General features: G+C 39.6%; 1 protein-coding gene across 6 annotated transcripts in view; it reads left to right on the top strand.

Annotated features, from left to right (window-relative positions):
* The window catches only part of LOC121928362 (CUB and sushi domain-containing protein 3), an 810382-nt gene that overhangs the window by 716854 nt on the left and 76656 nt on the right, over positions 1-16872 (top strand). For all 6 annotated transcript variants that reach the window (XR_006103494.1, XM_042462948.1, XM_042462947.1 and 3 more), the window contains 3 exons: positions 2495-2619; positions 6659-6755; positions 8345-8449. Coding sequence is in view for 5 of the 6 variants with exons in the window: in XM_042462948.1 (XP_042318882.1) it covers positions 2495-2619; positions 6659-6755; positions 8345-8449 (327 nt within the window). In the remaining variant the exon portion in view is untranslated. The remainder of the gene's footprint in view (positions 1-2494; positions 2620-6658; positions 6756-8344; positions 8450-16872) is intronic.

Below are 16872 nucleotides of genomic sequence, written 5' to 3'. Positions count from 1 at the left end.
AATAATAATAATAATAATAATAATAATAATAATAATAATAATAATAATAATCCTCTCCAAGCTGCGTATCAATGACTGCCTGTTTGAAATACCAGAATTACACAATATTTAAAGGCCAAGACCCTACATTTAAACTGAATAGTATAAACCTCTGCATGTGGAGTTACATGTGGATTCTGTTACACAACCTTTGTATTGAATTGGAGACTTCAACAACTGAATGCACGCCAAATGTGACACCAAATATGCATGTCTATCTGCCTGCACAATGACACTGCAAACACACACATCTCTTTATGAAACCTTAAACAAATGGGGAGCATTCCTCATCCAATACAAATGTCTACCTGGGAGCATAAACAGATATAAGAAACAACACGATTCTAGCCAATTTTCTTTTGGCACAGTTCAGGGATCTTTTTTAAATAGTGTTTTGTGGGGGTTTGGGGTTATGCTGCCATGGTCTGGAAGAGTTTATTCCTGACGTTTCACCAGCATCTGTGGCTGGCATCTTAAGAGAATGCTGGCATGGGTCTTTTTTATATTTCCAAGCCTTATAAATATTTATTATTATTATTATTATTATTATTATTATTATTATTATTAGCATTATTAGCATCTATATTATTTAGCACTATGCTGGTGATGTTATTGTTCTGTTTTCTTCCTGTTCCAATTATCTATAGTCTTTCCTGCTCTCTGTGATTTGCCTTCATTTTATACCTCTTCTTTGTTTTATAATATAACTCTGTTTTATGTAATGGGGATTTTAATTTTGCCACTATTAAAAAAATATTATATACTGTCCAGGGAACAGTGGACAGCTTATAAATTGAATCAATAAAATAAAAATAAATAATGCAAGGTGTTTTAGTCTTAAGGAAGGTTTATAAACCAAAAAGCATTCTTTGTTCTTTATTAGTGCACACTCATCTTATAATTTACTATATAAATATACATGAGCATAAAACACCACTGAACAAATCGGGTTAATAATTGAAATGCTAGACATGACCATTTAAAATTGCTGTGACTCTCTAGTAAATGCCTCTGTGTTTCCTTGCAGATATCAGCTATCAGTCATTGTGTCTGCTCATGCTTTTACCAGTAATTATTTAAACTGTTTAAGTGACACTGACCTTTAGTTTATTCATGTAGTCCCTGACAGATTCTATCAGTTATATGCACTACAAAACATAGCTCCTGTATTCATTACTGAGATAACTTTCCTTTTCTACTTATTCTCCAAGTCCTCATATTTGTATCTAATGAAACAAGCTCAAGGACTTGATAATGTTGTTTCACGGGAGTGATGTATTGGCTGCTAATGGTACTGATAAAACTTCTCATCAATCATTTCTCTGAGCCATTAAAATACCAGCAGAATATCTGTATGTAGATGGCAGTCTAATGTGATTGTATTAGAATGTCTAGTTTCTTGACCACAAGTATCATTCATGTTTAGCATCAAATATCTGTGAAGTACCCATCAGAATTCATTCTATTTATGTTTATTATTACTGTCATGAGGCTGGATGCAAAGTCTTATTTTGCTGGCATGAAAAACTTCAAAAAGCTGAATTCTCCTACTAGCTGAAGAGCAGGAGCCACTCCTTGTGGAAATTCAAGTCTGTGGCCTTTGGCATCTCTATTTCCCATGGAGCCAAAGGCATTTGGCTAATCGAGGTGGAGTAAAAGATAGCATCTCATTTCCACTAAAGTTAAGGTCCACAGTAACTAAAGGTAGTCAAGTTATTTGATATGAAGGGTAGGGGGGAAAACCCACCCTGTAGCCAAAATAAAATACCAATGCATTAAATAGCTAACAATTTGGTGCCTGTCATGACTCATTAGGCAGCTTCCTCATTCTGCCTAATGCAAAGGCTGACCCAATCTGTTGTTTCTGATTGTGTAATGATCTGGTTGGACTTAAAGCACATAAGAAGGTTACTTGGAAGGATACAAGCCCTTCTTTACCCAAAATTATTCTCTCCATCATACTTTACAGTCCTATTTATATTTTGTTCTATTTATTTGATGTATACAAAAATTGTCCACCAAATTTTGTGTGTGTGTGTGTGTGTGTATATATATATATACACGTGCACACACACACACACACAAACTGTAATTAACTCTACAGCATAGGGTCTTGACATGCACTGTTTGCAATATAGAAAATATTTACTGTTTACAATATAGAAAACATAAAGCCAGCTTATTTTAAATTGATTTTACTATTTTTCATCTGAATGGTATTTAGTGTATGATTTTAATTTGTTTCCATTGAAAAAAAGAAAGAAAAAGAAGCTAAAATGACAAATGCTGTTGATTTTTCTCCACTAGCCCCTTGTCATTCTGAATTTTAAGATCATATAATAAAATAATTGTGATCAATCCTGTCTTTATTTATATAATTTATATGATAGCCATTCTTTGTCCTGGTTCATAATGTAATGGGAAATATCTCCTTATTTTATGTATTTGCAACCAGTGCCCTGTGGAGGAATTTTAACTAAGCGGAAGGGAACCATACTGTCTCCTGGCTATCCTGAGCCTTATGATAACAATCTGAATTGTGTATGGAAGATCACAGTGCCAGAAGGAGCTGGAATTCAAGTAAGAAAGATATGCATATATTTGTCTTCATATATCACCATAGGCTGCCATTTCTAGGATTGCCAAAGGCATGAAGAGATCTAACAAGCCATAACAGCTTAACAAACAAATTAAGGGGTGCCACAATAGGACTAGTTATATCATTCTTTCTGAAAGAATTAACTGGGAGACAAAGTTCTGTTGAGAAATATTCATCAAGATAATAGCACAAATGTTGTACAGGGAATGAGGCAAAAAGCACAAGAATCCAACAGTTGGAGGGGGGAAATCCTTTAAAAGGCAGATAGGGGGAATGGCCCATGGTCTTAGATGTTGCTATACTAATGCACACAGCATGGGAAATAAACAGAATAAACTTGAACTCCTGGCACAGGAAAGCAAATATGATATAATAGGCAGCATTGAAACCTGGTGGGATGAGTCGCACAATTCAAATGTAATCACATAGTGATATAATCTATTTCTGAGAAATAGACCAAATAGGAGTGGAGGTAGAGTAGCATTTTACCTTATGGATGTGTACATCTATGAACAGATGCTTGACTTAAATCCTAGAAGCTAAGTTGAGAATATCTAAGAAAAAATTAAGGTGGGTTGGTGGGAGGGAGGGAAACCACAGGGTTGTGATGATTGGGACCTACTATAGACCTCCAAGCTAAACTAAGGACTTAGATGATGCCTATCTGGAACAGATGACCACACATTCAGAAAGAAGAAATGTAGTAGTAATTGGGGATTTCAGATTCCTGATATTTGTTGGGAGTTAAACTTTGCCAAAAAAATTAATGTCCAACAAATTCCTCACTTGCCTTGCAGACAATTTTATTGTCTAGGAAGTGGAAGATGCAATTAAGGTACAACTATTTTAGATCTGATCCTAACCAGCAGTGATGATCTGGTTAATGGGGTTGAAGTGACAGGATCCTTAGGTAGGAGAGATTATGGCCTGTTACAGACTGCCAAAATAAAGCTGCTTTGGGTCTCTTCAGAGGTATGCTATTTAAATGATGCATGGGTCCTAAGAGTCCAGAGGTTGCGCCAAAGCCACACTCCATTCCTAAGCACTGAAGTGCAGCTTTGGTGCAGCTTCCGGATTCTTAGGTTGCATGCATCATTTAAACAGCATACCTCCAAAGAGACCTGAAGCAGCTTTATTTTGGCAGTCTGTAACAGGCCTATGTTCTCCTGGAGTTTGTTATACAGTGGAAAGGGGAAGCCAAGCACAGTCAGACACACATTCTAGACTTTAAGAAAGCTGATTTCAGTAAACTTGCGAAAATACTGGCAGCAATGCCATTGTCAGGTATACTAACAGAGAAAGAGGATAATGAGAGATGGGAGTTTCTTAAAAGTAAAATATTAAAGGCACAATTTCAAACGTTCCAATGAGGAGGGAAAATTCACAGTGTATAAAGATACCATGATGGATATTTCTGATGTATCTAAATAACTTTCAGCTGAGCTAAGACTCAAAAGAGACATATGCAAGACATATAGCTGGGATACAGACTGCCCAAAAAGGCCAGTCTCCCAGTGCCCTGGTTTGCTTTGCAGGGAAGCCACAGTCTCCAGGCTGCGGGGCTTTCCCGTTGTGCTGGACTGCAGCCAGCACACACAAACACAGCTAATAAGGATGGTAATTAGCAAAGCAAGCAGCTGAAATAGTCCACAAACCTTTCCAGGAGTGAGAGAGAGAACAAGCCAAAAGCCAACATCAGAAACACAGAGATCACCATAGTCAGTCCAGTCCAGGGTCAGGGCAGCCAGAAGGTAACAAGAGTCCAGTCAAGGCAACTAGGAGTCAGGATACATGAAGCCAGTGCCAGTAGCAATCACACCAAAGGATCATGCGATAAACTCTAGCATTGAGCCAGCATCTCTCTGCTTCCTAAATAGGGGATGCCCTCCCCCATACCAGGTGAGGCTGGTTAGCTAATTGCCTTGCAGCAATTCTCTGGGATCTGCGTCTGCCAGCACTTTCAGCCCTGCTCTGCCTGAAGGAGGGAACCTTCAAGTCTGGTTCCTCCCCAGAGTCACCACTAGGCTGCTGTATCACCAGAGGAATCCCACCAGCACTAGGACCTGGCTGAGCCTCCTCCTCTGGGGCTGGGAGATCAGGGCTGGGCTCTGGCAGAGCAGGATTAACACCTGGTGCAGCCTCAATTAACTCTTGCACTGGAGCAGAATTAGCACCTGGTGTAGCTTCAATTACCTCTTGCACAGGAGGAGCCCCATCCTCCTCCTCATCCTCCGAGACCTGCTCTTGGCTGGCCATGACACCCGTAGAGCAAAAGAACCCAAAAGAACGATTTTGATGCAGCAGTGTGCAAATGGTGCACTCGTGGCGTCACAATGACGTCGGGACATGCAGACGCTAGATGTCCATCATGTCAAAATGGCGGCGCCTGTGTGTACAGGGTGCCGCCATTTTGATGCCCTTGTCATGTGTTAGTGGTGAGGCACGTATGGGCAGTGCGCCCTTGGCCAGCCCCTAGCACGTGATGAGGGCACCACAAAGGCCCGTCTAAATCGGGCCGTAGTGAAGGAGGAAAATGAACCAGAGAAATTAACCACTGAAAGCTCTCCTTCCATCTTAACTGCTACCACCTTGGCCTTGCAGACAGATAAAAAGTTAGGTACAGCTGTACCATGCCTTGCCTCAGAGGCAGATGGAGGAGGCTCCCTCCATTTCAACTGCCACCACCCTGATCTTGGAGGAAGGGAAGAACCAGCAATATCTGCTGGATTTGATCCCCTTCCCCACTGCCATTACCTTCTCCCTTTGTGTCATGTCTTTTTAGATGGTAAGCCTGAGGGCAGGGAACTGTTAAATTGGCAGTCTGTAAACTGCTCTGAAAGCCTTTGTGGCTGAAGAGCAGGGTATAAATATTCTAAATAAATAAATAAAATACAAAAAATGGAAAATGAGAGAACTAGGAACTGCACAGAACTCTTTGGGTTATTCTGCAGCAGGAATTATTTGCTCTAACCTGCAAGATGAAGAATACGAAGATACAGATCCCTAGTTGACATAATTTGCAGCTGAGTGCAAAAGCAAAGTAGAAGAAAAATAGTGAATTAGTTCACTTGAAAGAGAAAACATACAATTAATTAATTGTTTTGTTGTGATACAAGAGTGTGTAAATGAAGTTTCTGCCAGTAATTTGGGCGCTTTGCTCTTCCATGAAGTATTTAAGGATTTTTCAAGTATTAGATAATAACCCCTTAATGGTACTAAAGCAGATCCATTCTGTATTTCTTTGTATGGATTTAGCTGAAGTATACTGAAGCAAAGGAACACGTTATAGTAAACGAAAGGCCTTGTCTTTTTACACACCAGTGGGAAATATCTATCATTTTCTTGTATGTAATAACTGTGCTATAGGTTGGACATCCATGATTTAGAGTCAATATGTATATTGTTTATCAGGCAGTGCACTTGATAATTTGAAATAATTGCATGCATCCAAGGGTGAAAGTGAGGTGGAGAGGAGAATACCATCTCTACAACTATGATTATCCTGCCATTCGTTTTGTGAAATGCAGTGTTCCTCATATGTGTCTCTGTTTTTTCAGACTTGAATTCTTTGAAGCTGTTGTTTTGCTATTTGTTTGTTTGTTTTTGTTATTTTTTAACTCTATACAACCACGTGTCACTTTTTGATAATTCAAGTATTATTCATTTATGTACAAAACTTGTTCTTAAAACACAGTAAAATATTTAAGTAGTTAACATTAAAGTACATTTAATGCAATATTAAAACAATATAAAGTAGTTTAAAAATGATGTCACACTGATAAATATAGCACTACAAAAACACAAAACTGGAACAAACTTCATTAGCTTGGAGAAATGTTTGCAGAAATAACTTAAGGTTCCACATGCAAAAATGAGAAATATTTTATGAAATCAGCACTTAATTAGATATACTTAAACTAGATGAAATTTCTAATACATACTCTTTTCCAGAGGCTCAATGCCAAGCAAGGGTAATACATATTTTTTTCTGTAATTTTGCATTTAATTTTCTCTTTACAGGTACAAGTTATAAGCTTTGCAACAGAGCATAACTGGGACTCTTTGGATTTTTATGATGGTGCTGATAACAATGCTCCAAGGCTTGGAAGCTATTCAGGTGAATCTTTTTTTTTTAAATGAGTACATTTCTAATACTCCACATTAGGATGAACAATCTACCTGTGCCACTTCTGACGATATAATTATAAACTATTTTGAATCATATTTGTTTAGTATATGGAGTTTCTCAAATTCAGAATAAGTTGGTGGCTCAAACTGTATGTCTCATGCAACTAGAAATTAATGTCTACACTGAAACAGATTTTATTACCATTTGCCACTTCACACCCTGTGTGTTGTAAGAGCTAAATATATATCCCGTTGTAATGGTGGTGGTGGTGATTATGAGTGCTGTGTTGTGTGTATTATATTTACACTAAGGAATATCATGTCAAGCAGGGAGTGTTCTATTTACCAATACTAAACTTTAAAAGCAAAAAATATATACTGTAGAGAGAAACACAGAGAAGAAATGAGGTAGACAAATAGGTCTTCAAAAGTATATAACCTGGAAAAAAATTGAGAAATTACAGAATAAAGAAGCCTGGTGTCATAATTCCCCTGACGAGGGAGGAGATAGTACTCTGTATGGGAATAGATAGTGTTGTACTTTACAGTGAGCCCCTGTTTTCTGCTGAGGCTTGGTTCCAAGGCATCACCCCTCCACATGGATACCAAAATCTTGGATGCTCAAATCCCATTATATATGATGACACTAAGATGGTGTCATTGCAAAAAATATCAAAAACAAGATTTGCTTTTTGGAATTTATCTATTTTAAAAATATTTTCTTTTTTTACTATTCTGATTATTATTAAATAAAAATATTTCCAAACTGTGGACACTTGAATTCATGGATACATAGGGCTTACAGTTCTTATTGTACCATAATGTAATAAAGTTACAATAGATTTTAACATGTATACATTTACATCCTTTATGTGCTCACATTGATGCTCATCATTTATTGATCTTTTTAAGAAATACATTAGTGAAATAATTTGGTATGTTGTTTATACTTGTATGCATGGGAATAGGTACAATGTTCCACTTGGAATACTGAGATATTTTGCTATTGTATGTTTTGCTATATTTAAGAGTAAGAAATGGGTGTATTCATGGAAGTGAAATAGTGTAGTCAACAATATTACTATAAGAAAAACAAAGCTTCTCTTCATCCTCATCCCACAGATATGAGACTGTGCGTAAAATTTCTTCCCAATCTCATCAACTAGTTGCTAACCTCTGTCAACACAATGGGCACTGAAGACAGGGAGAGTGAATTAGAAATTGGTGATGGCAATGGTCAAAGTTGCCTAGGAGGGCTCAAAATGCATATAAAGAAACAAAATAGAAACGGGGCTCTCAGCTTCCAAATCTGTATCAATAAATCCCACCAGTAGAAATGATCAAGCCAGGCTGATTGGACCTCTGAGGTTGGTCCCAGTGCACAGCATGGTTAGCTGAATACCCAGGTGGCCAATCATTCCACAAGAAGAGGGCTTAGAATGTACACCTGCTTCTTGCACAGAAGATGCAAACATGGGACCCCATTAAGTGCATGTGCACAGACAAAAATCCTACAATAAAAAAATGGTGTGTTACTTGCAATCCTGATATAACAATTTGTAATCTTCATTTCCATAGGAACTACAATACCTCCACTTCTCAACAGTACGTCCAACAATCTGTACCTCAACTTTCAGTCAGATATTAGTGTGTCAGCTGCTGGATTTCATTTGGAGTACACAGGTAATGTACTTGCAACATGTGTTACTGCTGTAGGAAATAAAATAGCGACATGAGGAATTGTATTCAAACAGTCCTTGGTCTACTAGACAGTGCAAAAACTGTTTTGTGCTGGAAGTCAATGCACCCTTTAAAATTCTAACTTTGGGTTTTGTCTGCTTGTTAACTACAAATAACACATTCAGTATATAAAATGGGAATTTTTCATTTTCTTGAAAAAGTAATCTTGCCAATAAAAAGATGATGTCTCCTATAAAATATCTGAGATTCCCTTGTTGGAATTCTCTGTACGATTGTAGCTATGGGATGAATTTAGTGATCAGGAAGTGGAACCTCCAACAAAACACTGCAGTGTTTCCTCCTCCGACTTTTAAAGGCTTCATTGTTGCAACCAGCTATTTCCTCCATGCAAGACACATCCCCTCCCCTCTTTCCATTTTCAATTTTTCTTTCTGTCAGTCTTCATTCAGATGTTTCTCTGCATACCTTGCTATTTTCTCAAGCATGGTAATTCCTTCCTCTTCCATTTTGATGGTTTCATTTAGACTACATATCTGTTAGCATGCATCATTTGAATTTGCTATTATAAGATGTGGTGATATTCAGTCAATACCTATATGTAATCACATTGACAAAACGGGTGAAAGAACTGCTTGGAAGATGTGTACCACATCTTTTGAAATGTTGTGTACCACCTTATTATGAATATGTTTTGAAGGGCCAGAGTTGTGAACTGTGATTTTGTGATCAACATCTTTGACAGAACACTGGAAAACCCTGAAAATTTTTGTTCATTACCTGTTCAGTCCTTCCTCACTTATTGTGACCAATAAGAAGTTTAGATATGGTAGTTGTGATAAAGATGTGTATTATAAGCTTTCGATCTGAAATTTTTTTCTTTCATGTTGCATTTAATTTTCTTTTTTCACCTTGCATTTTTGTCTTGTTGTCTTATTTGCAAAGATATCCAGATTATTGGCTGTTTGAAAACTAGTGAAAGTAGAAAAAGTGTTGCAATATCCAGTTGTTACTGTTATGTACAGAACGTAGTGTTTGATCCGGTCATTTTGCATGATTTGAATCTTGTACTATATCTTGTTGAAAAGATATATATATTCATTCACTTCTGAATCAACTATTTTTCTAGCACATAAGACATTTTAAAATCCTATTTTTCTTGCAGTAGTCACACTGACCTAGACTTACATGGTAGATGTATTGTAACAGTGTTGCCTGAACAGTTGTAAACTTGGTGTCCATTTTTCAGCCACCTAGCATGTACAGATTTCTTTCTTTCTTGGCTGGTTGGTTAGTTAGCAACAGAAGCAGTTGGAATAAACATTGTCTCAACAAATCTATTTTATGAGAAAAATGTTCTATACCATTTTGTGATTGAAATGTAAAATAAACTGATCTGACTGCTTAGATAATTGGTCCCCAAATTGTGCCCTCTAAGAGATTTTGGACTTCAGCTCCCAGAATCCCAGACTATTGCCCAACATAGCTGAGGCTTCTGGGAGCTGAAGTCCAAAATCGTTTAATGGTCACATTTTGGGGACCACTGGCTTAGACGAAAAACTACTCAAAGGTGGAAGAAGAGCAGGTGCACACTCAGCACACTTGATCATCTCCAGAGGGCACAAAGAAAAGATACCAGTTTCATGAAGGGCAGGGATAGAAGGTCCTGCTCTGGACATCCCTTTACAGTTCACTGGAAAACAGCCAGAGATATCTTGGATGATGATGATGGTGATGATTTCTTAAACAAGAACATAACACATAATATAAGTTAAGAATATACCGTATATACTTGACTATGTGAACCTCATGTATAAATTGAGGGCAGGTTTGGGGGCCAAAATTATGGATTCTTATATGACCCATGGATAAGTCGAGGGTAAAACTTAGGGGCATGTAACAAAGGATCTAAAGGATGAAGCAAAGGAAACAATGCTAAAGAACTTACAAAATTCCAGCAGGCATAACTTTGTGCTCACACTAATGGTTGGATGTGTAAGAAATTATAGAAGGATTGATGCTTCCAGGACAGAGTACATTCTTGACTTTCACCAGGAGATGATTCCTTTTTAAATAAGAGTTAAAGTATAATACATACATTGACCCTTAGATAAGTTGACTCATTTTTAGGCCAAATTTTTGACTAGAACTTCTAGATTTATACATGAGTATATACTCTAAGCTCGACGCAGGCTTGCATCCTTCCGAGGTCGCTAAAATGAGTACCCAGACTGTTGGGGGCAAATTAGCTTACTTGCTAATTAGCTTACTTGCTGTTCACCGCTATGATCTTTGGAATAGCGGTATATAAATAAAACAAATTAATTAATTATTATATAAAACCAATACATATTAAAGTCTGTCAATAAATATTTTAAAATTCATAATTTCAAATTAATTTGGACAAAATTGCCAGATGAGACTGGTATTTACTGCTGTTTTAAACACAGACAGCATCTCCAACTGACAAATCTCTTCCATCAGGTCATTCCATAATCAGAGGGTGGCTGAAGAAAATGTCCTGTGCACAACAGTCAGCCTAGGTTTGGCTGACTGAAGTAGAGATCACCAGAGGGCTTGAGTATATGGGGTGGATTATAAAGGAGAGGATGATCCTATAGGTGACCTGGACTCAAGCCATGTAGGGCTTTAAAAATAACAACCAACAGTTTGTACTATTTTTTTTAGCCAATTCAATAAACTTTGTAAATTGAGATGACATGATCATATTTTTTATTAATTAGATTCTAAGCTACCTCCATATCCCCATACCTACTTCTCTCACTACCAGTCATAATAAATCCTTAATAATAATAATAATAATAATAATAATAATAATGAAATAATAAAAACTGCTGGTGTACATTTTTTCAAATGAACTGTTATGAGACTACACAATATATGTCATTTTAACAATTATTAAATGAGAAGAATATCCATTAAAATAGAGATAATACTTCAAAAATTGAGAAGAATATCCATTAAAATAGAGATAATACTTCAAAAATTAATAATTAACTAGATGTTTTAAAGTAATGCCACTCGTGTATTTTTTCCATGGTTCTATGTAGAATTATTAATTTTTAAGGGCTTTGAAAAAGTATATTGGTAAACAAATCATTTTGTGAAGAAACATCAGGCAAACATATGCACACATGCAAAACAAAATTGCATGGATTTGTTTTAGTCTTTACCTTAACTCCTTTCTTGTCATGAGAAAGAAATTGAGATTGTGCCACTACAACTTGTACAAAGTTTGTACAAAAATGTTGTTCAGTATAATCAAGATATTTCATCTGTAATATTTATGACTATATCCTTTGAATCAAGAAGATTCTCTTACTGCTCAAAGCTCCCTGCCCCAGAATTTGATAACTTTTCCAGAAAATATTATATATGTATTCATTGTCCCCCTTTTCTGAGGATATATTGTATCCTTCTCTCCACCTCCACTTTTTAGGGGTAGAGACTCCATGATCTGTCAATTCTTTCTTCCTTCTGTTATATATTTTTTAATTTCCTTTCCAAACAGTTTAATGATAAAGGCCATAAAATAGCATTGAATTGAAAGGTAATCATTTTTAATGATTTGCTTATAATAGATCCTGAAGAGCAGACCAAAGACTACTTACCTTTGGTCCTGGAATCCCAGAACCACTCTAGGACTGAACAGGAGGCTTGTTTGTAAGAGTGGAAGGAGACTACAGTTTTAGCCAAATCCTGGGTGCCAGGGTTGGCTCATCTCTGGTCTATTCCATTTATCCAACCTGCCACACAATAGCACAACTATTTTACTTTAAAATTCTCCCTGATTTCATTTTCCATCTCAGGCTAACAGTAATCGGGTTGCTCAGTTTGCTCACAATGCAGATTGAACTAGGCTTCCAGATTCCTTTAAATGGCTAGACTCTTGTAGGTCCTCCCTTGTGAAAATAGTCCTTGAATGTGGATGTATGGATGGAGTGGGGAAAATGCCGTACAATTCTTCTAACTGCAGGAGATACAGATTTTTTTTATTTTTGTTTCATAAATGCATGCACTCCATTGGCCTTTTAGAATATCTCACTTCAATCCTGTACAATTTACACCTCTGCTCCAATGTCCTGTCCTGATGGAGGGTCACAAGTAGTGATGTAAAGAATATTCTCCAAAATTCGAAAATTAGTAGAAATATGTCTAATTCAAAAATTTCGAAAGCATTTTAGAGAGAAGAAATTCTGAGCACTTCTCGATCAATGAGTAAGAATTTTGATTTTTAATCATTTCCAAATGAAGTGAAGAGACAAGACTTTCAGCTGACAATTCGACAGCCAGGATTTGGGTATTTTGCATAAGAAAAGCTACCATTCATCCTGGGTTTTACCAGAGGCTATTTCCTTTGTTAGGGTGATTCCCCCCCCCCATCTTTGCTCACTCACAGCTTTGCTTTGAAAAACAAAAGAGAACAAAAGGGGAGGCATTTTGTGTGTTGGTGGTGGATAATAAGACCTTCTGCCCTTTATGCCATGCTCTGCCATTCAAATTCTCACAGAAGAGAAGAAGAGTGAAATCCTAGCATTGGAACTTGGGATTCCAAGGGTCATCTCATCCAACCCCCTTTTTGGATACATCACATTCTCTTATTCATAGATATTTTGAACTCTCCTTGCCAAATAAATATATATAAAAAATAAAATGCAAAATAAAAGTAGGTTTGCCTTAGCATCACCTTGAGAGAGCTGGAGAGAGAGGTTTGTCATGCCCTGCCTCTGAGGCTGAGAGAGTGTGCACTCTCCTTGCCAATTATTATTATTACATGACCTTAGCATCACCATGGGAGCGGTGCAGAGAGAGAGTTGGCTATGCCCTGCCTCTGAGGCTGAGAGAGTGTGACCCTCACAAAAGAGAAGAAGGGGCGAGTGGGGTGCAATGGCAGGAATTCTGCCATGGATAAAGCGTAGCATTCAAAGGGATTTCCAGGGGTCATCCACCCCCCCCTTCTACCATGAAGGAACACCTAGGAGTTGCAGTTGAAGCTGAGAGCATGTGACTTGTCCAGGGTCATCCAGTGAATTTCTATGGTGAACTGGAAGGCTAGAGTTCTAATCTTAGCTGCATCAGAATTTACTAGTGCAGCCAGCAAGCTGGGCACAGAGAGGAAAAATAGCTTTCATGCCCTGCACAGTTGCCCACCCCTTATCTAACACATTATGTTGACCATTCATCATTGGTCTCAGTGTGATTGACATGGAAAAAGTTTTTTTAAAAAAAATTAAAAGCTTGAAAAATGTCATTACAGACTTAGCTCTTCCATTTTAAATCTTAATAATACATTAATATATTAAGCCATTTCAAACTGGCTTCCGGGCAGGCTATGGAGTTGAGACGGCCATGGTCGCCTTAGTCGATGACCTCCGTCTGGGCATGGACAGGGGTAGCGTGTCCCTGTTAGTGCTCTTGGACATCTCAGCGGCCTTCGATACTATCGACCATGATATCCTTCTGGATCGCCTGAGGGAGTTGGGTATCGGGGGCACTGCTTTGCAGTGGTTCCGTTCCTACCTCTCGGGTAGATTCCAGATGGTGGAGCTGGGGGACTGTCGCTCCGACAAGAGGGCCCTTACATCTGGGGTCCCTCAAGGAGCGATTTTGTCCCCCATGCTATTCAACATTTACATGAAGCCACTGGGAGAGATCATCCGGAGATACGGGGCGCTGTGTTATCAGTACGCTGATGACACCCAAATAGTCTTCTCTGTGTCTCCGACTGATGCAGTGACTAAGGATGGCATCTCTCCTCTAAATGCCTGCTTGGAGTCAGTAATGGGCTGGATGAGGGAAAACAGACTCAGTTTGAATCCAGAGAAAATGGAAGTACTGGTGATAGGTTCTCCTGGTCTGGGGAAGGAACTTGTTCTACCTGTCCTGAATGGGGTCACGCTCCCTGTGAAGGACTCTGTTCGCAGCCTGGGGGTGCTCATGGACTTGTCGCTCCACCTCACATCACAGGTGGATGCAACGGTCAGGAGCACCTGTTTTCAGCTTCGGCTGATTCGCCAGCTGCATCCTTACCTGGGCCGGGCTGACCTTGAAAGCATGGCACATGCTCTGGTAACCTCTCGTAACACGCTCTGCATGGGGCAACCCTTGTACCAAACTCGGAAGCTACAATTGGTGCAGAACATGGCTGCTAGACTGATCACTGGATGCTCCAGGGCCAGTCATATAACTCCTGTATTGAAAGACCTCCATTGGCTGCCCATTCGCTTCCAAGCGCAATACAAGGTGTTGGTTATTACCTATAACCCTGGTGGCGCAGTGGTTAAATGCCTGTACTGCAGCCATTCACTCAAAACCACAAGGTTGCGAGTTCAAGACCAGCAAAAGGGCCCAAGCTCGACTCAGGCTTGCATCCTTCTGAGGTCGCTAAAATGAGTACCCAGACTGTTGGGGGCAAATTAGCTTACTTGCTAATTAGCTTACTTGCTGTTCACCGCTATGATCTTTGGAATAGCGGTATATAAATAAAACAAATTTTATGCGGGAAATGCGGTGTCTACTTTGTTACACCGCATTGTTAACACATCTCTAGGAGAGGGCCAGTTTCCATCAAAATTGAAAGTAGCAGTGGTTAAACCCCTGCTCAAAAAGCCCTCCCTAGACCCCCTGCTTTATAATAACTATCGGCCCATCTCGCTGCTACCTTTTTTGGGGAAGGTGATCGAGAGAGCAGTCGCTTTCCAGCTTCAATCGATCCTGGATGACACCGATTTTCTAGACCCATTTCAAACTGGCTTCCGGGCGGGCTATGGAGTTGAGACTGCCATGGTCGCCTTAGTTGATGACCTCCGTCTGAGCATGGACAGGGGAAGCGTGTCCCTGTTGGTGCTTCTGGACATCTCAGCGGCTTTCGATACCATTGACCATGGTATCCTTCTGGAACGCCTGGGGGAGTTGGGTATCGGGGGCACTGCTTTGCAGTGGTTCCGGTCCTACCTCTCGGGCAGATTCCAGATGGTGGAGCTGGGAGACTGTCGCTCCGACAAGAGGGCCCTTACATCTGGTGTCCCTCAAGGAGCGATTCTGTCTCCTATGCTATTTAACATCTACATGAAACCGCTGGGTGAGATCATCCGGAGACACGGGGCGCGGTGTTATCAGTACGCTGATGACACCCAAATAGTTTTCTCTGTGTCTCCGACTGATGCAGTAACTAAGGCTGGTATCTCTCCTCTAGATGCCTGTCTGGCGTCAGTAATGGGCTGGATGAGGGAAAACAAACTCAGTGTGAATCCAGGGAAAACGGAAGTACTGGTGATAGGTTCCCCTGCTCCGGGTGGTGAGATTTGTCATCCGGTCCTGAATGGGGTCACGCTCCCCTTGAAGGACTCGGTGCGCAGTCTGGGAGTGCTCCTTGACTCGTCGCTCCAGCTGACTTCTCAGGTGGATGCAGTGGTCAGGAGTGCTTGTTATCAGCTTCGGCTGATACGCCAGCTGTGTCCCTACCTCAGCCGGGGGGACCTTGAAACTGTTGTACATGCTTTGGTAACCTCTCGATTGGATTTCTGCAATGAGCTCTACATGGGGCAACCCTTGTACCACACTCGGAAGCTACAATTGGTTCAAAATATGGCAGCCAGATTGGTCACTGGTAGGTCCAGGGCAGACCATATAACACCTATATTAAAAGATCTCCACTGGCTGCCTATTCCCCTACGAGCTCAATACAAGGTGTTGGTGTTGACCTATAAAGCCCTAAATGGCTTGGGTCCAGGGTACTTGGAGGACCGCCTCTCCCCATATAGTCCGCCCCGCACACTCAGAACATCTGGTGCCAACCTGTTGGAGGTCCCTAAGTCTCGCTTTGTAACGACCTCACAGAGGGCCTTTACTATCTTTGCCCCCACTTTGTGGAACAAGCTTCCTGTACAGCTTCGTTCCTCTGCATCGTTACTTTCTTTTAAAAAAGATCTAAAAACTCACTTATTTCGGCTGGCATTCCCACCTTAGTAATTTTGTTTTTTATTATTATTATTATTATTATTAACCTTTATTTATGAAGCGCTGTAAATTTACACAGCGCTGTACATGCAATCTTTTTAGTTAGACGGTTCCCTGCCCTCAGGCTTACAATCTAAAAAAGACATGATACAGAAGGAGAAGGGAGTGGTGACGAGAAAGGGTAAGAGGTCCAGCAGTTCCTCTCAACCTCCGAGGCCTGGACCAAGGCAGATGGACTGGAGGGAGGGCAAGGCTTCATAATGGATGGTTAATCATTATCCAGGGAAAATACATAATCACAAGTAGGATAATACATATACAGTACATAGGAATACAGGAAATGGATCGATAAACAGCCAACAACAGAACATCAGATAGTAAGCGACAATTATGCGATGCCAGGGAAGGCTTGTCTGAATAGGATGGTT

Source organism: Sceloporus undulatus, chromosome 4, assembly GCF_019175285.1.
Source record: "Sceloporus undulatus isolate JIND9_A2432 ecotype Alabama chromosome 4, SceUnd_v1.1, whole genome shotgun sequence".
Classification (NCBI taxonomy): Eukaryota; Metazoa; Chordata; class Lepidosauria; order Squamata; family Phrynosomatidae; genus Sceloporus; species Sceloporus undulatus.
Note: the sequence above shows the minus strand (reverse complement) of the source record. Positions and strands in the feature narration are given on the sequence as shown.